This window comes from Sitophilus oryzae, unplaced genomic scaffold (assembly GCF_002938485.1).
Source record: "Sitophilus oryzae breed Bouriz unplaced genomic scaffold, Soryzae_2.0 scaffold_1693_pilon_pilon, whole genome shotgun sequence".
NCBI lineage: Eukaryota > Metazoa > Arthropoda > Insecta > Coleoptera > Curculionidae > Sitophilus > Sitophilus oryzae.
The window spans coordinates 2,684,623-2,707,876 of record NW_022146383.1 but is presented as its reverse complement, the minus strand read 5'-3'; the positions used below and the strand labels follow the sequence as shown (position 1 = coordinate 2,707,876).

Sequence of the window (23,254 nt, the reverse complement as noted above, 5' to 3'; positions counted from 1 at the left end):
TATAGCTTAATTAGGCTTAAAAATAGTTTTTATCATGTTTTTATATTCTTTTTAAATCACGTGTCATTTGGCAACGTGGTACGATTGTCTTTGTTGATATTTTGATTTAAGTCAGCTGACGAGGTGATTTTAAAATGTGACAAAATTAAATAACAACTAGTTACAATATTTAATTAAATAGTTTAGTAAAATATGGACGAAATACGGTATGGTCCTCCGTTAAAACTATACGATTTATGTATAAACGCCGCGATTGTGGATTCGACGCCAGCATGTATTTTGTGGAGCAAGGATTTTAGACTACTGCCATCCACAACTCTCTTGGATTTTTATGAAAGGGTAAGAAAGGACTTTTGTTTTTTTTTGTTTGTATCTACTATAAATATCACTCCTTTTACTTTCAGCTATTCCAAGAAAGAAGGTTATGTGTTCTAACGATAGAATTTAAAGAATTAGACGTATTCTCTCGATTACTGCACGTTAAAGGCAAAAGATCATTCCTTTTAAGATGCTACCAAACAATATTAAATCACGGCTCAAATATTTCCACAACTTTAGTAAATACCTTTACGCAATACATCAAGTTACAAAGCAGACCCGACAAAATCCTCATCGATATGGGATTGAGAATAGGTAGTTTCCTATGCGACGGTGGATGGTTTGTTTACAGTCTTATATTTCTAACTCTCACTGCCACTTTAATTTTAAAACTAGAGGAATCTAAGGAGATGCTTAAGAATCTTTTAGAATGTTATAAGTTGTAAGTATGCCTGTTAATTTTTTGTCCGTATAAGAAACAGGTTACTGTTCAATGTATTTGAAGGAAAATCTATGCAGAATCCCTTTACTGTAAGTTCAATACAGCCAAGTCGACGATGAAAGCTGCCCAGGATGTTGTGAAAAAGCTGGAGGACTTGGAATCGGTTCCTAATTTAGCAGTGCTCTATTCGAATTTTTCTGCGTTCTATTTTCTTTGCAGCGAATATGATGAGGTTTGTACTGATAGAATGTAGAGGTAGTAATATTCACTGAAGTAGTTGAAATGTATATTTGCGTTTTATTTTGTGCCACTTTTAATAGGCTTTTTAAACTTTTTTTTGACAGAAATAGGCAAATGAAAATCCTGACGTTTTTTACGTTTAAAAATACAGTTTTTTATGCTGTAGGTTTTTAATAAGAGTTTAGTAAAACTACTTTAAAAACGCTAATAGGTAACTATTAATAACAATTGTAAAAGAGGTATTTTATTTTATTTCACTATGTTGGATCATTTTATTTATGATATACAGGGTGGTCCGAACTATATTCCGGAAACTTGGGCAGCAAATAAAAATAAGTAAAAAAGTTTGTACAAATGCATGTCCTGAAATGCTTTGTTTCGGAGATACAGGGTGTAGAAGTTTCATTTTTATTTCGATTTTTTTCAAGTAATTTCCGAAGTAACGTCAATGTTTGGATGAATATTAGTGTCTGGGACACAGAACAGGTCTGGGAGTTTTTTGACATAAGAAGTTTTATATTGATGTCAATATGACTCCTATTTGTAGGGGTGCGCCACTTACATGTGTTTTAACTCTTTTGAAGAGGAATAACTTTTCGACCGTACCTGTATAAAACTACTGAGTGAAAAAATATACATTTCCGTAATTTTTTTGCGTAAAAAATGTCTCTTGGTAAAAATCGCCATGAGCAACCGTTCTCAAGATATTTAGAATGGAAATAGGTAATACATGTTATTATTGACAAAAAATAAACACGTTGAGTGAATAGTTCTTAGACAAGGAAACGTATTGAAGTAACGTCAATATCTGGATGAAAATTGGTGTCTGGGGGTTTTTTGACATAAGAAATTTGATTTTAACTCCTACTTACTTTTTTACTCAGTAGTTTTGTACAGATACTGATGAAACTTCTATACCCTGTATCTCCGAAACTAAGCATTTCAGGACATGCATTTGTACAAACTTTTTTACTTATTTTTATTTGCAAAATATACTGCCAAAGTTTCCGGAGTATAGTTTGGACCACCCTGTATATTGATATTTTTTGTGGAAATTGAAATTTAATGTGAAAAATTACAAAAATAGTATATGTTGAGAAGAAAGAATTATTTGTTTTTCGTCAAATTTTTACGTTTTTTTTATGTTTTTTTTTAACATCTTTTTTATCATGTAACCATTAAATGAAACTTGTGAAATATGTTTGAAATGAAAAATTTATGATTATTTTATCCACTTCACACTAATATACAGGGTGACCTATTTAAAACATATAGTTGATATCAATATTTGCCAGCAATATTTGACATTTTATATCATTATTAAAATCTATACCTACTATTTGAAGGACCCTACAATTTTATTTTAAACGAATGTTCTAGCCTGCTAAAGAGAAACTAAAGCCTGTTTAAAATAGGGACAAAATAAAATAACAACACTGTGCAGCGTTAGCCACCATTTTCAAAAAGGTCCATATCATATTTTGAGACTTTTAATGCAATCTTTATAAAATATTTGGACCATAGTGTCAACACACATTTTATAATCAAACAAAACTAAATAATAAAAAAATACTAGAAGAATTGATCTTAATTTTAAAATTTAAAATCAGATATGTAATCAACCTTTGAATAAGAAGACTAAGGAAGGAGCATATCAAAAATCTTAGGTCCACCGCGATGGAACTCAAATATGGCCGACTTAAATTCCGGTTTATCAGTGCCGTTCTAATTTTATTTAAAAAATGTAAAACTATGATGTAGGGTAGACGTGGGGTAGACTCAATAATTTTTTTTTTATTTTACGTTGTGAATAAATGTTGGTAGTTATTAAAATTGTTATAAAAACATATTATTATAATAAAAATAGATAAGTTTTAATAATTATTTATTAACACAAATATCCGATACGCTACTGAAGCAGATAAGTTAAATTGACGTATCTAAATTCTTTGACAACTAATCTTTGACAAGTAGTAAATAAAAGCAAAAATGCAAGAAAAAATATATAATTAGTTAATTTAAGTTTTACTACACATATGTATATTATATAGTCACATACTAGCGAAAAGTTGTTCCATTAGTTCACTCGATTTTTGCCGAGATCTACCGCACGCTACACAATAAACTATTTTAGACTCTTTTTCGATAAATCGCGATAGTGTCACTGTTAATTTAAGTTCTACCACAATTTCTATCTAGATTTACTACCTTTATACAACTATCAGTAGTAGAATAAATAATAAATAACATAAAATAAGCTCCATAAAGACTGACAAATCCACAAAATTTCAAATCAAATTCAAATGTGTCAAATGAATCGTCAAACAGAACTGTCAAGGATCCCCACTCTACAGTCCTTTTTCCGCCCACCATGCATGAATACATGGATAGCATTATGCTCCTTCCTTAGTCTACTTATTCAAAGTAATCAACAGATACGTTCACAGCTTTGTTTTTTACCTAAATTTAGTTCTTTTTTAAATTGATTTGATTATTTTTTTAACCTGTTGCAGTTTTTCTGTATTTTATTTTATTTTATTTATTTTTATTTATTTATTATTTTTTCTGTATTTTATTTAAAAAACAAAAAAAAACTTTAAAATTACAAATTTTAATAAAAAAAGAAAAAACTTTATTGTGTTGGTAAAATGTTAATTGTAGTTACTTATTACATCCCTTTGTATTAGCTTGATCCACGATGTTTATAAGATATTTAAGTGTTTTATAATGAAGATCTAAACGAAAATCTCGAATAAGCAACATCATATGGAGCATTTTTGAAATATTGGGTCCCTTGTAAATAATAAAATTTCACTTAAATTTAATTTTCTTTTTTAGTCATACAAATGGGCACAAAAATCTGTATCATTGTTAACAAACGATCTCCCGAAAAGGTATTTCGCTTTCCAGTTTATAGATAGACTCAAAATTATCATTTTTTAAACTATTTTAGGGATGTCATCGAAGTATTGAGACAAGCCTCGAAATCGTGCGTGGTGAAAAGAGAATTTCTTCAAAGCGGTCTGCTCATTCGTCAGGCCATGAACCTAGGCGAAATTCTGCACGGCAAGGACCAGTTGCCTACCTTCTCTAACGTGCTGGCCGACTACGGATTTTATCTGCTGTATTCGGACGCAATGGCGGAAAGTATGCAGGCGTACGAAAGAGCTTTGAATTATCGCTTGCATATTTTCGAGAGGAACAATATTTATATTGCGCTAGCCCACGAGGATTTCGCCTACGTCCTCTACGTTACCGAATATAGTTCTGGACGGTTTAAAACTGCCGAGTAAGTAATTTACTTATTTTTTTTATTTTGACTCTTAACTTCCTAAATTTATATATGATGATCATATATCATTTATATATGATGATCATATATAATTTATATATGATCGTCATATACTTTATATATGATGAGCATATATAATTTATATATTATGATCATATATAATTTATATATTATGATCATATATAATTTATATATGATGATTATATAACTTATATATGATGATCATATATAATTTATATATGATATTTTTTATGTATGACGATTGTAGATAAAATATATAAAATTTATATATGATATCATATATAATTTATATACAGGGTGTCCCAGGCTGAGCGTGCATTGGAAGTTTCTAGAGAACTACACAATCTAGATCGGAGTTTTTTTGCACATCATTGTTTCACAACGAGATCTATCGATTAAAAATTTATTCAATATGGCGGCACTTCCGGAAATACCGGAAGTTGACACCAACTATCTTATTTTAAATGGGTGCCTCCATTTTTTATTACATACTTAAATTCTCTGTAAAACTTTTTTTTATATTAAATTCTCTATACCTAACTTTAACCGTTTTTGAGAAAATAATATTTAAAATTTTTGGACGAAAAAAACCGCCTGTCAAAAATATTTGTATAGCCTAAACGTTAAATTTAGTGATAACCACAGACACTGAACTATAAAGAGAAGGCATGTGGCTATCTATTTCAAAAATTAAATTGTTCGAATATCATATAATAATGGCCGCAGATGTCATGGAATAATATAAAATATTGTCGTGCTAAATTCGTTTTTTATTATAGCGTGTCGTAAAATACAGACCACAGATATAAAGTGACCAGGGCTAGTATACTACTATAGTCTTCTAAATACCATGATGCAATATTTTTAAGATTATGACCGTCAAGAAGCTTATGAACACTATTTTTTTATGACGCACTCTTATAATTTGTGTCTGTCATTTTAGTTCGTAGATAATTTGTATTTTCTGTCGAAATCTTATGCGACTCGTTTACCGGGCACACTTTATAAATTAAAAACTCGTAAATATTTTGTAGGGAACACGCAGAAACATCTATATCCATGATGGAAAAACTCCTTCCCAAAGACCACTTAATGTTGGCCTCGGCCAAGCGTGTTAAAGCCCTGATTCTAGAGGAAATAGCCTTAGACGAAAGAACCGACGAGTTGAAGAAAGGTCTCCTTGAAGCCGCCGAAATGCTCCACATCGCAGCCTTGAAACTTAGTAGAGATAATTTCGGAGAAAAGAACGTCCAAACAGCCAAACACTACGGGAATTTAGGAAGGTTATACCAAAGCATGAGACAGTACGATGAGGCCGAAAAAATGCACCTTCGAGCTATTAAGATTAAGGAAGAACTCCTCGGTCCTGACGATTACGAAGTGGGGTTAAGTATAGGACATTTGGCATCGTTGTACAACTACCACATGAAGGAATACAAGGAAGCGGAGACACTGTACTTGAGATCGATAGATATCAACGTAAAACTGTTCGGCACGGCGTATTCAGGGTTAGAATACGATTACAGAGGCTTATCGCACGTTTACAACAAGCTGTCAGACCATCAAAAGTCAATAGAATACAACAGGAAGATGAGAGAATGGAAAAATCTTAGAGAGAAAGTCTCCACTGTGAAATACAAAGAACCTCTGTTATCTCCTGAAGAAATATCCACTAAATTCTTTGCTTTTGCTCGAAACGGAAACAAGAATTTTGACAAGAACGACAGATATGTCAGTAATAGTGAAACGGATAAAAACAGTCAGACTATATCGCAGAAAACTATGGAAAGTTTGAGTGATCTAACAAAAAATAGTCAAGTAAAAAGTGGAAGTGAATAATAATAAGAAATACGTAAAAAATGCTTTGATTTACAACAGGCTGTCCAATAATTTTAAGGTTAAAAAAAATGATTTTAAAAATAATAAACATTTCAGGCTCTTTTTATAACTGATAACTAAATGCGGTCGCTCAATTTCAGTGTTGATAATTTTTAACGCCTTATTTGTATTAATACGGTTTTTCCTTAAATCTACTGAAGAAACCGGAAAGCTGACAACGCTGCGACGTTCGTTTATTCCAGTTGAGCTCTGCTGTCAAACGTTCATTGCCTTCTCGATTTAAAAATAAATAATCTTTTGATCAGTTTATGTGCTATTTATAAATCTATTTATTTTTAATATATTAATGTCTTTGATGTATTCAAAAATTAACTTTTTTTTAAATATTTGTAATTAGTATTTTAATTATGTCAACAAAGAATTTAGGTGCTTTTAGATAATGTCTTGAAATGTAATTAATTAATTGTAAATAAATCAACTTATTTGTAGGTAAATGATTTTGTGAGAACTATTTTAGATACCTATTCGTTTAGAATTATTATTTATAATATAGGTTAATTTTAGTCAAATTCTTAGCTATGTAATACATTTTAAGAAACTATATTTTGATTTATTTTGTCCTTTTGAATTTCTTGATATTTGAATGTTTATTTATAAAAATCTTGTTTATATTTAGTTGTCTATAGCGATTAATTAACTTTTTCAATATTTTTATTCAAAAGAATAAAGGGATTTGGAGTTATGAAACTAAATTCTGATTTATTTCGTCTCTGTGAATTTTTATGAGACTTTGAAATATATAAATAAAGCAAGTATTTCGACAATTAAAAATTTTCTGTTGTGTATATTTAGTTGCCTATAGCAACGAATAAACAAAATTTGACAAAGTTGTCAAAAATATTTTATTCGAAATTTTCGAAAAACATCTCTAACCTAATTGTTTAAGGATGAGATTCTCCAGTTTGTTGTTATTTTTCTGTTTATTATTGACCGTATTTTATATTGTTGGTCTGTTAGTGTTTCTAACGGACCATGAACCAGGCAACAATTGCGAAATGACGTACATGTTCGAGTATCCTCAGTATGTGGTGAGTTTCTTGGCACCGACTATTCAATGACTCAAAAACTATAAATATATTAAGCCTGTATATGTCTGTTTTCTTTAGTTTTCTTGTTTCATACTAAACGTTTTTTCGATTTTTATAGAGGATATCTCAGGAAATTGACGAACAGTATGTAAAATATGGTCTGTATGCTTACGGAGAAGGTAGAACCACGAAGAAAGCTAGGAACATGTATTTTGATGGTATTCCTGTACTGTTTGTACCCGGGAACGCAGGATCATACAAGCAAGGTTTTTTAAACACATTTATGACCTAAAATATTGAAATATCGCATCAGTTTATTGAGTTTACTTATAATATTATATATATATTTTAGTAAGATCACTAGCTTCTGTCGCATTGAGAAAATCTCTAAACTCTGGCACACCTTATCACTTTGATTACTTTGCTGTTGACTTAAATGACGAATTCAGTGCTTTGTATGGCCCTATTTTATACGAACAGCTAATGTACGTAAACAGTTCAATAAGAACGATCTTGGAACTGTATAAAAATAAACCAAATGCACCTCAGAAAATTATTCTTATTGGACATTCAGTTGTAAGTGACTATATGAAGTGCTTGATTGAAAGACTTAACAGACTATTTTTCTTACGTAATAGGGTGGTGTAGTAGCAAGAAGAGCTATATCTTATCTTGAAGCAAATAAGCAAGACTTGGTATCAGTTCTTATCACTTTGGCAGCACCTCTGAAAAGGAACCCTCTGTATTTCGACAGATATGCAAGCAAATTTTATAAAAATATTTACTTAAAACATGAAACATACAGTACAATAAACATTGCTGGTGGATACAGCGACTTTTTAGTTCCATCCTATTTGACAAATATTGAAGAAAATAACACCTTAAATGTTGTGGTAAGTAAATAAATCTATTTTTAATGATTTTTTTATGATATATTTGTTATCAGGCTACTAATATACCATTATCATGGGTCGAATCCAACCATGTTCAAATTCTTTGGTGCAAGCAAACAGTTCTAGCTATCAACAGAGCATTGTTTGGTAGTGTTGATATAAAAACATCTCAAATTTCTTCAAACAGTACCTTTGTTCAACAAGTTTTTCACCATCATTTGGTTCATGTAAGTTGATATTAGCATATTTTTTATTAATTTCTAAACAAATGTTTAATGTTCTTTAGAATACTGGTACCAAATTAGAATTAGACCCAAAAGAATCCCTGGTAACAAAATTAGATTATAGAGGTGAATGGGTTGAAAGTATTTCGAAACAGTATACAGTAGATCTGAAGAAAGGGTTGAAACAGCCCCATTGGTATATGGTTGGGCTTACAACGCAGCACACCTACGAAATGTTGACAGTGTTGGCTATAAATTTGGAAGTGACCGATTGGATTTTTGCGTGCAGTGCTGCTTATCCAAGAGGACCCAGTAGAGTTTGGTAAGTAGTGTTAATGTGGTATTTTAAAGAAAGTTTAATATTAACAAAATATTTTCTAAGTGTTTTATTACTTTTTTTCTTGTTATTATTTGTTTAAATAGCGATGTGCATCGAGTAGTTCAAATGTACCTAGTGATGTAGTGTTCCAAAAAAGCTCTACATCAAGTTTTCTATTTTAGATTTTTAATCGTAATTTTTAGTAAACTATAAAAACTTACTAAATATTTTTGAATCTTATTTTTATTTTTTTATTCTTTGACATTGTAAGCAAATTACTCACAATGTAATTTGTATAATGTTTTGTATTCTCTTTTGTGTGTTTGTTTGTTTAATTTGTTTGTTTTAAACCATATTTGGTATGTTTGTATATGACATAAATTAAGATTGATTGACGTATTCAATTGTTTTTGGTCACTTCCTGTTTCACCGGAAATGACTACAACTTTTGATTTTTAAATGGCACCCTCGGTATATTTCTACTTTATTCGATAGAAAATGACACTCTGAGTAGAATGACATATCATATGTCAAATTTTGACATTTTCGCATTTTAAAAAATTGCATTTTAAATTTCAATCTAGAGTGCCATGACTATTAATGGCCAAACACTAATTTTTAATCAAGGAGCCTTGGAAAAATAGATTTAACCGTGTAATGTTTTGCGTGTTTTGTCCTGACCAGTTAAAAGATGTCCAAATCGTATTTTAATCATATTTTTTTCAAATTGAACAAGAGTGGCTCATTAGCATATTTGAAAAAGTCATTTTTTACGAATAATTTGGTACCACACACACAGTCAGATTGTTGTTATTAACCGCATTTTACAATTTCAAATAAACCTTATGCGAAAATGTCAAAAGTTGACATATGATATTATGTCATTTTATTCGGAGTGTCATATTCTATCCAATAAAGTAAAACAATACCGAGGGTGTTATTGAAAAATCAAAAGTTGTAGTAATTTCCGGTGAAACAGGTGAGCCACTTTTGAGACGCACCCGGTATACAGAGGTATTCAAATGTATTATTGTGCTAGAGTTGTAATTTTTTAAATTTAGTTTAAAATCTATACGGACTGGATTATCAAATGTAATTTTATATTGTTTTTATTCATTAAAATAGTAACGTGCATTGAGTAGTTCAAATGTATTGAGACCCAGTGTTCCAAAAAATCTCTATATCCGGTTTTCTAATTGAGATTTTTACTCTAATTTTTTATAACTTAATCAGGAAATAGTAACGCATATTTTAAAAATATTGTCACATATACAGAGTGATTCAAACATATTTTTTTACTAAAATTGTAGTTTTTTCAATGGAATGGCTGTATAGTTGTAATAAAATTCTTGTCTTGGTATATAAAATACAATTTTAATGGTTTTTATACATTTAAATAGTAATGCACATTGAGTAGTTCAAATGTACCGTGTAACCTGTTTGTACTAAAAATGCCCTATATCAGGTTTTAAATTTGAGATTTTACTCTAATTTTTCAAAATCTTATGTAGGAAGCACATTTTCAAAACTTTTTCATATATACAGAGTGGTTCAAATCCATTTTTTTTCCTTAAAATTGTATTTTTTTAATTATTGGAATACTTAGTCTAATTTTTCGTTGGTAGATTTGCTGTAAAATTTTCATTCCAAAAATACCGTAATGTCAAAATCTATACCGAGTGATTTTTTTATATAGATTTTGATAGGCTAAATTGCTATATACGTACTATACAGGGTGAGTCAAAATTAGATAAAATGAATTCTCTGATATTTCCAATAGAATAAGGCTCTTTATTTTATATCATAAATATGTGTATAAAATATAGATGCCCAAAATCAATGTTTAATGAGAAATTTTCGTTCTTTTTTATTTAAGGTCTTCGTCATTTTCAGTGAGTCGCTGAAAATTGCAGTTTATTTTTAAATTAAAGTGACAGATAACTGTAATTGTCATATATTCTTTCGCTGGATAAACTGTAGTGTAATTTCGTTGTAGTGTTGAAGGAGAGCATTTGACTCAGTATTCAGAAATAGCCGCAACAAGTAGATACAAAAGACGATTAGTGACTTTGAATTTGAACGAAATTAAAAGAAATCATTCAGAATATACGCACGTGGTATTCAAAGCTTTACCTACATCAGAACCTGTAAGTAGTAATGGATCTATTTAGATATAAATATCTTTTAATGTTTTTTACTTATTTTTTAATAACGTGTTTCAATAAGGTTAACCGTATGTTACTTTTATTTAGGTAGTTTTTCATGTAGACATATATAATTCCGCTGAAAGGCGCATGGAAGTAACCTTGCCCAAGTATTCCCTAAGGAAACACACAGTGATATGGCGCACTCCAGAAAAATCGGTTTACGTAGAGCTTATTTTTCCAGAACTTGATAATTTGCTTCAGTCTTACCATTTGTTCGTCCAGCCAGTGAGCTGTGCGAGTGAACAGCACCATGCCACAGCTACTTTGATTATTCCTTGGGCAAATGAAATGGTTTACGCACATTTTACGTAAGTAGAAGTCTATTTTGAATTGTTAATAATTGTATTAAAAAGTACCGCATGAGTGAATAAACTAGTGTCAAAGACGGCTGGATAATGACAATCGATGTTAATTTTGGCAAGGTCAAGCCATTGTAATTTATTTTTATATTGAGTAAAAATGATTTTGAAATAGTATAGTTTAAAATAAATTTTTAGTCTTTCTATAATTAGTGTTAATTTTTGACAAGTTTAATGCCAATTTTTAGTAAATGACATCTAGAGATAGGCGTTGCCAAAATTTTCATCGGTTGTCATTCCCTAGCTGTCTTTGACACCGTTTTTTTTTCGATCATACGGTATAAAGCAATGGTAAAACTTTATAGCGTCACTTTAATTATGTGATTTACTCTATAACTTTATTTTTTTTTGATAAATAACGATATTTTTGATAAATAACGATATACCCTCCAAGAACAGTTAACCTAATAGGACTGCTCATTCAGCCAAAAGTGTCTGCCAGGTGCATGCGAAAACTCCTCGCTTTGTGACGTCATTGTAGTCCTTGTCTTGGTTATTAGTCCTTATTCGGCAACCAATAATACACACACGTTCATTATTGGTTGCCGGATGCAAAAAGTTCATTATTTAGTTTATTTATTTACACCTTATATGTATGCAGTTTAGAAAATTAACTGTATAAATCATATTAAATACTCGGATAATGCATTTTTAAGAACAGCAGTTCCCAGCATCACCTTTTGCAGGCATTCTTTTTAGAGTACTTCCATATTTTGCTTTAAAATAATAAACAATATCGTAGGCACTTAGTAAACACTTTGTCACAATCCACAACACAAAATGAACGTATTTATACACTCTATAGCTCTAAAAACTTTAAAAACAGCTTTTTCACATTTAAAATTGACAAAATAATTAACGCAAAATTTCTCAGCTGTTATTTTTTATTATTATTATTTTTATAAGTTTACCATAGGCAACTAATAATACACCTTATCATGACAAGTACTACAATAACGTCACGACTGTCAGCTGAAGCGCGGGAAGAGGTAAACGTACGTCTTATGAGGATGAGCAATCCTATTAGTTTACCGTTCTTGGACACCCTCAGTATATTTTTACTTTATTCGATAGAATATTTAGAGTGTGAATAGAATGACATATCATATGTCAACTTTTGACATTTTCACATATGGTTTATTTGGAATTGTACCATACGGTTCATAACGACAATTTGACTTGAAATACCAAGTGTATGGTATCAAATTATTCTTAAAAAATGCTTTTTCTAAATATGGGCTAATGAGCCACCCTTGTTCCATTTGAAAAAATTGAGATATGATTAAAAATACGATATTATGTGCATTTTTTAACCAACCAGGAGAAGACACGAAAAACATTTTTCTACATAGTAAGCAATTTTCTATTTTTCCAAAACTGCTTGATTAAAAATTAGTGTTTTAACACAGTCATGGCACATATGGCATTGAAATTTAAAATGCAATTTTTTAAAAAGCGAAAATGTCAAAATTTGACATATGATATGTCATTCTATTCCGAGTGTCATTTTCTATCGAATAAAGTAGAAATATACCGAGGGTGCCATTTAAAAATCCAAAGTTGTAGTCATTTCCGGTTAAACAGGAAGTGACCAAAAACAATTGAATACGTCAATCGATCTTAATTTATGTCATATACATACAAACATACCAAATATCGTTCTTTTATCCAAAAAAATAAAAATTATGTGAGCCACTTTCGAACCGCACCCGGTATAGTAGGTGAGTTAAAGTCAGAATTATTTACAGGGAGACGTTAAAAAAGCCTTTTAATCTGAGGATACAAAACGTGAAACCACCCAACGCAACTCACGCGAAAGTTAGACTTATTTTGGAACCTTCATGCACGTATCAAATAAGGTAGGTTATATTCCTGAAAAAACTTTCAAAAATAATTAATTTAACATTTTTTTTTAAGCATAAAGCTAAATATGTTCGGAGTATTCAGCCATATAGCCAGATATTACTCTACGTTCATCATAACAAATGTGGCAGTAGTGTTTCTTTTGGCCTTTCAAAACCAAATATATCGTCTGGGCAAGACGGGTGCTATGCCGCTATTTTTTAGCTCTTTGTTGGAGATTGTCAAGTACAGTTGGCTAGTGATTGTATTGGCTGGTGTTTTGTCAATATTTTTAAGGTAAGAACGCAGTTTTTTGGGTAAAAATGCATCCTTGCTATGACGGTATTTTTTTATTTGTTACATTCAGTATTTTCCATCCATATACAGTTCATACCAAATAAACTTTTAGTCACGTGATTAAGCTTGTCCGGCACAGCGTTGCCCACTTTTACATATTTTCTTTTAATCAAAATATTTTAGGAAATAAAAATAAATTAATTATAAATACACTTCCCCAATAAATTAACGCACCACAAAAAAAAATAACCAAAAGTTTGAGTTAAGTTTTTGTCAAAACCACTTTTCCGATTTGGACGATTTTTTTTTGAATGATAGGTTATTCTTTCCACAATGTTGCTATACTAACTGTATTTTGATAGGAACCCTTTTTATACTAATACCGGGTGTAGCAATTATAACGTGTTTTTTTAATAAAATTTGTGACACCCTGTAGAGTTGATCAGTTACAGTATCAAGTTAAAATTGAAATCACATTTTAGCCTTATCTTTTTTTTACATTTTGTTTTTTTATTTACTCCATTATCTTCCTTATTACACGAGAAACAACATTTTATAGGATGACATGATTTAATATTGGTTTTAGTTAACATTTTTCCATTTTACTCACTAAAGTAACTAGCAGGCTATGGAAAAACCCGGATTACCCATGGTACAAAGAATACAAGGTATGATATTGCGCAGGTTGGTCGCTACGTCACAGGTGATAACAGACGCTATTGGTCAGCACGCTCCGCGCGCCAATTCAAATCGTTAAGATATTGATATAAACCTGTTTTTTTGTTTATATACCGTCATTGAATTATCGCTAAGCAAATTACTGTGGAGCAGTGCGTAAGGAGTCGGGCTAGGAAGCGAGAGACCGGAGTTCGAATCTCGGCCGGGACATAACTTTTTATTTTTTTTTTAAATACTGTTGTATTCTATAGTTTATTTTTATAGTATAAAAAAAGAACTATTTATTCTGTTATTTTTTAATCTCCGGTATTAATATAAATTGATTGTTGGTACAATACCTCATTTAATATAAAATAATATTCTACTTTTTGAAATGTATCGGGCCCTAATTGTACCTAAAAGCAATATATTTTTAGTGATATATCATATTGTAAACTATTTAATATTTCAGTCACTTAAAAAGTTAATTCGCATTGAATAATTGCCTACCATTAAAGGAAATTTGAGCTATATAATACTTGATGGGCATTTTCTGGGTATGCAAATACTTCCTCTAAATTTTAGGTTTCGTTCAACCGATTTATTCTTAAAACCTGAAACATCTACATATAAAAAGAAGCACAGGTCACTAATTATAATAAACTCTTCACCCTTGAAATTACTTCCACTAATTATAACAAACTTCACCCTTGGAATTACTTCTATCACAATTACAATACATTCATTTGCATTGGCATTTTCTACTTTTCAATGGGAAACTTCAACTTCCCAACATTTTTTAAATGATGTAACAATTCCTCTTGTGGTTACTTTTCCATAGATATCCTCATCTCTGTCCTCATGTGAATTCAGAGGCAATGAACATGAAAATTATTTACCATAAACATCGCAAACTAAAAACCTAATAAACAATTTTATACCGAATATAGAAATAAATTTAGTATTCTTACCTATTATCGTCCAAATCCATGTTAATATATAATTATTATCTTTAAATATATTTTTGGAACTGCTGGTTTTAGTAATTATTAAATTAAACGAACTAAAAAGTCTTAAAAATAAACAATTCTTAACCATAACCCCAAAAAATGCAAATTTCCTGTCAACTTTCTTTATTTTTTATTTATTCATTATTTTCCTAGTGACGTCACAGGTGGTATGCGCGAACTGAACGAAATTGGAGCCGCTATCGATCATACCTTGTATTCTTTGTACCATGCGGATTACCAGTAAATGTCAAATAGAGATGCTTGTTGTCAGTGTCAGTCGCTTTCGTCCTTTTATTATACCAAAAATATGCAACGTGCACGTGAAACAAGAAATCTTACTGGCGAAGAATGTGCTCAAGCATTAATATTGTCTGAGGAAGGTTGGAGCTACCGAAGAATTGGTGAACAATTTAATGTAACTCACTCAACCATTTCACGAGTTATACAACGGTATAGAGATCTGGGAGTAATTATCGCAGGCCGGGACAAGGCAGGAATCTAAGAACCAATCCGATTCAGGAACGTTTTTTAAAACTCTCAACATTAAGACAACATTTCGTAACAGTTCGGACCCTTCAAACTCAGCTCAGAGATACTAATGGTCTACAAGTTTGCACAGAAACTAGCATCTCTATTATCTCTATTTGACATTTACTGGTAATCCGTGTTTTTCCATAGCCTGCTACTTATTTTAGTGAGTAAAATGGAAAAATGTTAATTAAAACCAATATTAAATCATGCCATCCTATAAAATGTTGTTTCTCGTGTAATAAGGAAGATAATGGAGTAAATAAAAAAACAAAATGTAAAAAAAAGATAAGGCTAAAATGTGATTTTAATTTTACTTACTTGATACTGTAACTGATCAACTCTACAGGGTGTCACAAATTTTATTAAAAAAACACGTTATAATTGCTACACCTGGTATAAGTATAAAAAGGGTTCCTATCAAAATAAAGTTAGTATAGCAACACTGTGGAAAGAATAACCTATCATTCAAAAAAAAATCGTCCAAATCGGATAAGTGGTTTTGACAAAAACTTAACTTAAACTTGTGGTTATTTTTTGGTGGTGCGTTAATTTATTGGGGAAGTGTATATAAACAGTTATTATTTACATCAACAAAACTCACCTTCCTAACAGCACTTAGGTGGCACAAAGGGCCATTATACCGCTTTCTCGTTCAGAATATTCTAATAAAGTTGCGATGAGTTTTTTACGGCTATTAAGCTATCTTGTACACTTTGCACTAAAAGAGGTTTTAATCACATCATAATTCATCTAAACCAAAAATTCGTAATACAAAACTAAAATGTCAAAACGAATGACAATGCCGGGAAATAAATAAATAAATGTGACAACTCGAGATTTTTACAGCAGAGGTACCACCTGAATCCCCAGCGCGAAATTTAAATTCCAGTTAGTCAACCCGGCGCCGAATATGTCCATGGTTGGCAACAATGAATTTAAAAATCGCGCCCTCGATTATGTAATTAAAAGTTTAATTGGTTTCGAATATAGTAAAATATTTAAAAAAAATTAAATAAAACAAATCTGGAATTAAATATTTTTTACAACATTTTGTTGTAATTTTTAACTAAGAGTTTTATTAATTTTGTTCATTTTAAATTTTAATTTTAGTTACCCATTTTGGACAAGGTTTCTACCCAAACCTGAGGTAACCTCATTTCCAAACAAAGGCGATTTCATCGATTTAATAGTGATGCCTTTGATACTGCACATTATATCCGTTGTGGTAGTGTTTGTGCTAGTGTGCACGTACTGTGTTTCTTTGTTCACTCTGGAATCGACTGTACATAAATTGACACTTAAGTAAGTTTAAGTTTTTAGTGTAACAAAATCCATTTTTAATTTTTTGGTTGTTTTAGATTGTTGGCCAGAACAGTGACAATGACTATTCGATTTTCGGATTATTTTATGGCTTTTTTACAAAAAGTTCCCTTTATAGTAGCCACTGTTTTGATTTTATTGTGTTTTTCTACTTGCGGCGGTTTAGCTCTATGTGTTGGAACTGTCTTTTATTTCTTGAAGGTAAATATGAATGTTTTATACTCTATTTTTATAGGCTTGGTGCATTATCCGACGGTGCTGCCACCAACGGAAAATCTCATAATAAACCGACTTATACAGATACACGACTTTGAATAAAAAGCTTAATATATACTCCTTATATCAAAAATCTTAGACTGAACGCGACGGGCTCCTAAAATGGCCGACTTATTAAATTCCGGTTTATCAGTGCCGTTCTAATTTTATGATGTAGGGTAGACGTGGGGTAGACTCAATAATTTGTTGTTTTATTTTACGTTGTCAATAAATGTTGATAGTTTATAATTTTTATAAAAATATATAATTCTAATAAAAATAGATAAGTTATAATAAAAATTTATTAACACAAACATCCGATACGCTACTGAAACAGGTAAGTCAGATTGACGTATCTAAATTCTTTGACATCTAATCTTTGACAAGTAGGATATAAATAAAAACAAAAATGCAAGAAAAAATATATCATTAGTTAATTTTAAGTGAACTTCATAAATGATCGGTTTACTACACGTATGTATGTTATATAGTCACTTACTAGCGGAAAGTTATTCCATTATTTCTCTCGATTTTTGACCGAGATCTACCGCACGCTACACAATCAACTATTTTACAGTGTTTTTCGATAGATCGCAATAGTGTCGCTGTTAATTTGAGTTCTACCACAATTTTATTGTAGAGTTACTCCCTCTAAACAACTACCAGTTGTAGAATAAATAATAAATAACATAAAATAAGCTCAGTAAAGACACAGCAATACACAAAATTTCAAATCATATTCAAATGTGTCAAATGAATCGTCAAACAGAATTGTCAAGGATCCCCACCCTAGGGCCCTTTGTCTGTCTACGTCTGTCTACCATGCATGATTACATGATAGCATTATACTCCTTTTTTATTTTTTTTATTCAAAGGATACACGAGCTTAAATAGCAAGTACACGAAAAATTTGATAAGTGCAATTTGGGAAAATTCTAAAAAATAGAGAGGTAAACCTTTTGATAATCTTCAGAAGGTCTAACGTGTAGTAGTAGCACAGATTATACAGATTATAAACTTTGTTTTTTCTTTATTGTTTTTCGTGGTTCCAATTTTCGGAATCGGGCACTAGTTAGGTTACTAGTTTGCGCACATAGCACGCCCACTTATGGCCTCTAAAATTGTGCACAACGCCTGACCGGCACAGTTGTTAGAGAGATATCGGAAAACCGAATAGCGTCATGCAGTATTTACGCGTACCTTATCATGGTTGCGATATGCGCGAGTCAGTTTTTAACGCAACACCCGCTAATAACGTTACCGCCTGACGTAATTTGTGGATCAATTACACCAAGCGCTATTTCTAAATAACGTTTAAAAAAATGGGCATGTGCGGGTATTTGACAACCGGGGCCGGCCGGCGAGATCTTTTATTTTAGGTTATGTTTGAATTGTTTTGAATTATTACTTTAGTTTTATTAGGTAATTTGATATTTAAGTAGCTGGGATTAGTTTTAATTGAATAAATATGGCCCAAAATATGGATTCCACCTCTTCCAATATTAAAGAACCTATAAAGAGGCTTAGGTTTACAGCAGATGACGACTTAGCCCTTCTAAGAGAATTTGTTGCTTGTTTCCCTAAACCCACTGGCAGACGTTGAACAATAAAACACTGAAAATAAGCACTTTAGCCCTTTAGTTTTAAAATATCTAGTAAAGAAAACAATTTCAAAGTTTTAAATTCAAAGTTAGGTTAAGTTTAAATAGCGGACGCGACGCGAACAGAATTCTTTCCGATCCGATAACTCTAAATGAAGAGAGTTAATAGCACCTCACGTAAAGGAAATAACACCTGGCCTTAATAACGTCCATGCACGCTATTCGGTTTAGCGATATCTCTATTACGCTGTTTATTGTTATTTTACGCGAGTTTATTTTTGCGCACACGAAATTTTACTCGTTTGCACAACGTCATAAAAAACAATTTTCGTACCACGAATTACGGACAAGATTTTTATCTGTATATTTATAGGATACCTAATCTGTGGTAGTAGTAAGTAACGTGTAGAATAGATACAAAAAATCTATAAATCTTTAAATAGAAAAATTTTCGCGCAACATTTTAATTATTTAATATTTGTTTAATAAATAACTTGCATCCTAGCATTTTTTCGGTTTACATGTGGATTGTGTCTCTTAAGTACCTTTGCATTGAGTATAACAAAATGTGATATATCTGTTTTAGTTAACGAAAATGTCACAAGATTACGTGGAACACGTCACTTGGTTCATACTGAAAAACGTAGCAAGAAAAATACGAAAATTGTTCAGTAAAAAACCGCCACCACCACAAATTACCAATAATCAACTCACCGAACGTTCAGAGATCGAAAATGAACGAGAAGAGATAGAACTAAGCGTAAAAGACAAGGAAGAAGAGCCAGACACCGATATTACGCCTAAAACTGTCGAAGCAAATGAAGAAAATGACGACAGTGAAGAGAATACAATGGAAATAGTGGAAAAGGTTGAAGAAAACTCGGAGGAACAACCTAACTATCCTTCAACTAGTGAGGAAATTAATGAAGAACAGCCAGAACAAAAGGAAGAATCGGAAAATTCAAAAGGGTTTTCGTTTGAGGGGTTGTCCGAGACGAACAACGCCATTTTCTTCCATTCCTCCATGTTTTTCATTTGGGTGATGGTGATGGGTTTGAATTTTCCAGCAGTGTTGACATGGGCGCATAATTTTAAGTAAGTCAAAGAACTTTATGGTTTTCTAGGGTTCCATTGTTTACTTTTTTTATCACTCTAAATTTTACATAACCAAATTGTCACTCTAAATTGCTGTCTTTCTTAGACAGATGCCACTTGTCATTATTCAATTCATAAATAAAAAACGAGCTTAAAAAATTACGATATAATATATATTGTAATTTTTTAAGACGTATGAAATACCTATGAAACATTGGAAACCGACGTTATGTTAGATTAGGTTAAGTTTTTAATGCCACTTTTTCACAATTATCACGGGTTTGAGTAAATAAAATTTAAATTAAACTCACAAGATGGCAGTAATTACTTTGAAAATTGACGCTTTAAACTTTTGGTTATTTTTTCAATGAGGGCGGTTTAAATTGGTTATTTTTTCAATGAGGGCGGTTTAAATTTTGAAAAATTTCATATTTTTTGAAGATTCCGACTTTGACAAAAGAAAATTATTTTTTTTCTTGTTTGCGGTTGTTCTTAGCAACCGCTATAGCAGCGCCCTACAACGTATGCGCACCAAAACAATTATAACTTTTGGCGGCAAGCCGAGCATTCCAATCTAAACTTGTTTCTTTTATCTGTGGTTAGGATTTCAAGAATATGTATCATTTTTAGGTATAGTAAACATTTGCCTCATGACGAATCGTTTTTACCTGGATTGTTGCTCAGTATCGGCGCATTTCCTCTATGGCAGTTTGAATTTCCCTCAAACAATAGGTAAGTGAACAAAAAAAAAATTAATAAAAGTTTAAAATTTATTTTTTATCGCTTTTATAAAATACGTGCAATATTTCTGCTTCAAAAAAGTTTTTAGCTAAAAAAATAATTCAAAATATATTACTTCCATCTTTTCAGGAGATTTACTCACGAGCTACGCCTCATAACCTTATATTTTACCATCATATTACTGGTGTACGCCACTGTCTCGGTATACGTAGTCAACTACCTCCTGACCATCCTGTTTGTGCTCGTCGTTCTGCAACAGTATTACAATTTGGCAACGGCGCAAACCGCGCAGGAACCTTCGGATAGTGACGACACAAAGCAGCACGAAGACAAATACGAAGAAATGAAAATGAAGATGGACTGACTCGCGAGGGAACAAAATGGCGGATTATACGTAAATTATATTTAAAAAGGTAAGTTAAATTTATTTGATTAATATATTATCGATGAGACATTGCTATACAGTGTGTCCCAGAAATAAGTGCAAGTATTTTAAGGGATGGTAGATAACGGAGTTATTTTACTTTGAAAATTTCCAAAAAAAATATTTTTTGCTCAAATTTTGAGAACCACTGGATCTTTTCTGGATTTTCTTTTTTGTAAATTTAATCTACTACCTATGTTGCCATATTATCAAGAAATTATGTTCTTTAACTAAAAACTAAAAAAAATTCCAAAATTTTTTTCAAAAAATTCCGAATTTTCAAATTTTTTTTCGCGAAAAGACCTCATAGTTTCTGGGGTTGAACTATACTACCAGTTAAAATACTTGCACTTATTTCTGGGACACCTTGTATAACAAGCTTCATTTAGAAGTTTGTTCCTCTAATTTCAATGTAAAACATTCAATACGTCAAAATTAGTAGCAGTAATTTTTTAATTAGTAAAAAAAGTTAACAAATTTGTAACTTTTTCCACTAATTATGCCTGAAAATTTATAAGACGCCCTGTATAGATAGGTTTACTTCTCGAAAAGTTCAGTAAACTTTTTAGTGCCACTGTTTTAGATAATTGAGTGATGTCACAACCGACAATGTTGCCATTTCTTACCAATTGATAGGATAGATCTTAGAAAATTTAACTTTTTGAATAAGGATTTATTAAGAAATATTTTTAGTACATCAAGTATTCAGGGCAGAACAAGAATTCAATAAAACACAATAATGTAATTAATTAAATTATTATTTAATTAAATATTAAAATACATAATATTTATACCCGTTGACATCAGAAACTTTTTAGAGCCACTGATTTAGGTAACCGACTAACATCACTATCATGCAACGTTGCCACTTTGGACAATTTTTTTCCGTTTTTCGGTTTCATCAGAATCAAATTCACTTGAATGATTTTTCCCTAAACATAGCGTTACACCATTCATAAAAAAATTCACACCAAAAAGCAACCACTCTGTATATTCGTTGTTTAATAAATAAATTGTTTTCAGTTAAGTGAGAACTCCACAGGCTACTAACAACTACTAAAAAACTGATTATTCTCAGCTGCTTACTATACAATGTCTCAGAAAAGTTTTTCAATTTTTGAACCTTTAAAAATAATATAGTAAAAGGAAGTAAAAAATATTTCAATATTACTCAAAGTACAGTGAGATAAACTATATTTTTTATAGCTGTTTCTGAGGTATTTAAAAAAATCAATATATTTTAGCAGTAAATTACAGAAAGTGCTTCCAACACTTTGTATATAGTACGGAATTGTTTAAGATAGTTTAGAAAATGTAAAAATACCAAAAATTCTATTCTTCTACTATATAAATTGGTTTAATGTTAATTAAGGTTTTTTTTTCTTAATTTTTTATTAGGAATTTCTTTTATAAAGTTTCAGTTAACGATTTTTTTACTTTGATATTTTCTTAGTAAGTTATATGGTTGTGTTTTGTGTTATTATTTTTATTTCTTAGACATATTAAGTGTTCGTCAAAGTATGTAAACCATTATTAATGTTACATATTTTCTTAAAAAGTTGCTTGTAATTTTTGCCATGCCTTAGAAATGTAGTGCTTTTATAAGTAATTTAGAGCATCAGATCCTTATAAACTTCGTTGATAAAGCTATAAAAAAAAGAAAAATGCATGTCATATACTCATAAAAGCAAAGTTGTATGTAATACACTTATTGTATAGCTTTTTCCACGCGGTTTATAGGAACTAAGATGTTTAGGTCTAATTTTTTTTACCAAAAATTTAACATATTTTTAATTATTTATAGACTTCACAAATTCGCTCAAAGGCAAGAACTAAATATACTTAAGCCTGTAAATTGCCTAATACTGTTTTTTTAAAAGCAGAAACTTTAATATTGTATATAAATTTGATGAAAAAAAATCTATTCATATATACCTATAATATATATCCTGCACAAATAGGTATAAATAACTAATAGATGTAAAAAAAAGAGTTGCATTGCAGTATTTTTATGTGAAAGTAAAGTTTATTGACAAACACCAAATTACTGTTTTCTGTGATATGTAGCGTCTATAATTGTTGTAAAATTAGACATAATCATATCTTTAACCGGAACGTTAGATTTATAAAGTTCACTGTAATATATGTATAATTAAGTTAGTTAGCGTGTTTGATTTTTGATCATATGGCTGTTAGAGTAATATGATTAAGAGATTATTTATTAATATAATAACTACAA

The 23,254-nt window shown here is 30.8% G+C and overlaps 2 protein-coding genes across 3 annotated transcripts; both read left to right on the top strand.

The window, feature by feature from the left end:
* The first annotated feature begins 73 nt into the window (after positions 1-73).
* On the top strand, positions 74-6,640 carry LOC115880991 (amyloid protein-binding protein 2). Its single transcript, XM_030898339.1, has 6 exons — positions 74-339; positions 405-760; positions 824-992; positions 3,839-3,894; positions 3,954-4,289; positions 5,348-6,640. Exons 1-6 carry the CDS (start codon positions 193-195, stop codon positions 6,150-6,152), a joined length of 1,869 nt encoding a protein of 622 aa, XP_030754199.1. The 5' UTR covers positions 74-192; the 3' UTR covers positions 6,153-6,640.
* Positions 6,641-7,074: 434 nt separating this feature from the next.
* LOC115881009 (GPI inositol-deacylase) lies at positions 7,075-23,175 on the top strand. 2 transcript variants are annotated; one of them, XM_030898361.1, is made up of 16 exons: positions 7,075-7,240; positions 7,359-7,506; positions 7,593-7,816; positions 7,879-8,133; positions 8,187-8,360; positions 8,420-8,679; positions 10,673-10,823; positions 10,929-11,191; positions 12,991-13,101; positions 13,160-13,381; positions 16,690-16,881; positions 16,938-17,100; positions 19,342-19,850; positions 20,481-20,582; positions 20,721-21,004; positions 22,820-23,175. In XM_030898361.1, exons 1-15 carry the CDS (start codon positions 7,100-7,102, stop codon positions 20,953-20,955), a joined length of 3,150 nt encoding a protein of 1,049 aa, XP_030754221.1. In that variant the 5' UTR covers positions 7,075-7,099; the 3' UTR covers positions 20,956-21,004; positions 22,820-23,175. The 2 variants fall into 2 exon arrangements, with proteins under 2 accessions (XP_030754221.1, XP_030754220.1); XM_030898360.1 differs by having other exon boundaries at positions 22,039-23,175.
* Positions 23,176-23,254: the final 79 nt, after the last annotated feature.

What these genes read in the sequence shown, in the direction of transcription:
- LOC115880991 (XM_030898339.1), top strand. Translation starts at nt 193, where the DNA reads ATGGACGAAATACGGTATGGTCCTCCGTTAAAACTATACGATTTATGT. An exon ending in TCTTGGATTTTTATGAAAGG is followed by an intron (nt 340 to 404) that starts GTAAGAAAGGAC and finishes TTTTACTTTCAG; the next exon opens with CTATTCCAAGAAAGAAGGTT. An exon ending in TTTGCAGCGAATATGATGAG is followed by an intron (nt 993 to 3,838) that starts GTTTGTACTGAT and finishes TTTCTTTTTTAG; the next exon opens with TCATACAAATGGGCACAAAA.
- LOC115881009 (XM_030898361.1), top strand. Translation starts at nt 7,100, where the DNA reads ATGAGATTCTCCAGTTTGTTGTTATTTTTCTGTTTATTATTGACCGTA. An exon ending in TTCACCATCATTTGGTTCAT is followed by an intron (nt 8,361 to 8,419) that starts GTAAGTTGATAT and finishes AATGTTCTTTAG; the next exon opens with AATACTGGTACCAAATTAGA. An exon ending in TCATGCACGTATCAAATAAG is followed by an intron (nt 13,102 to 13,159) that starts GTAGGTTATATT and finishes TTTTTTTTTAAG; the next exon opens with CATAAAGCTAAATATGTTCG.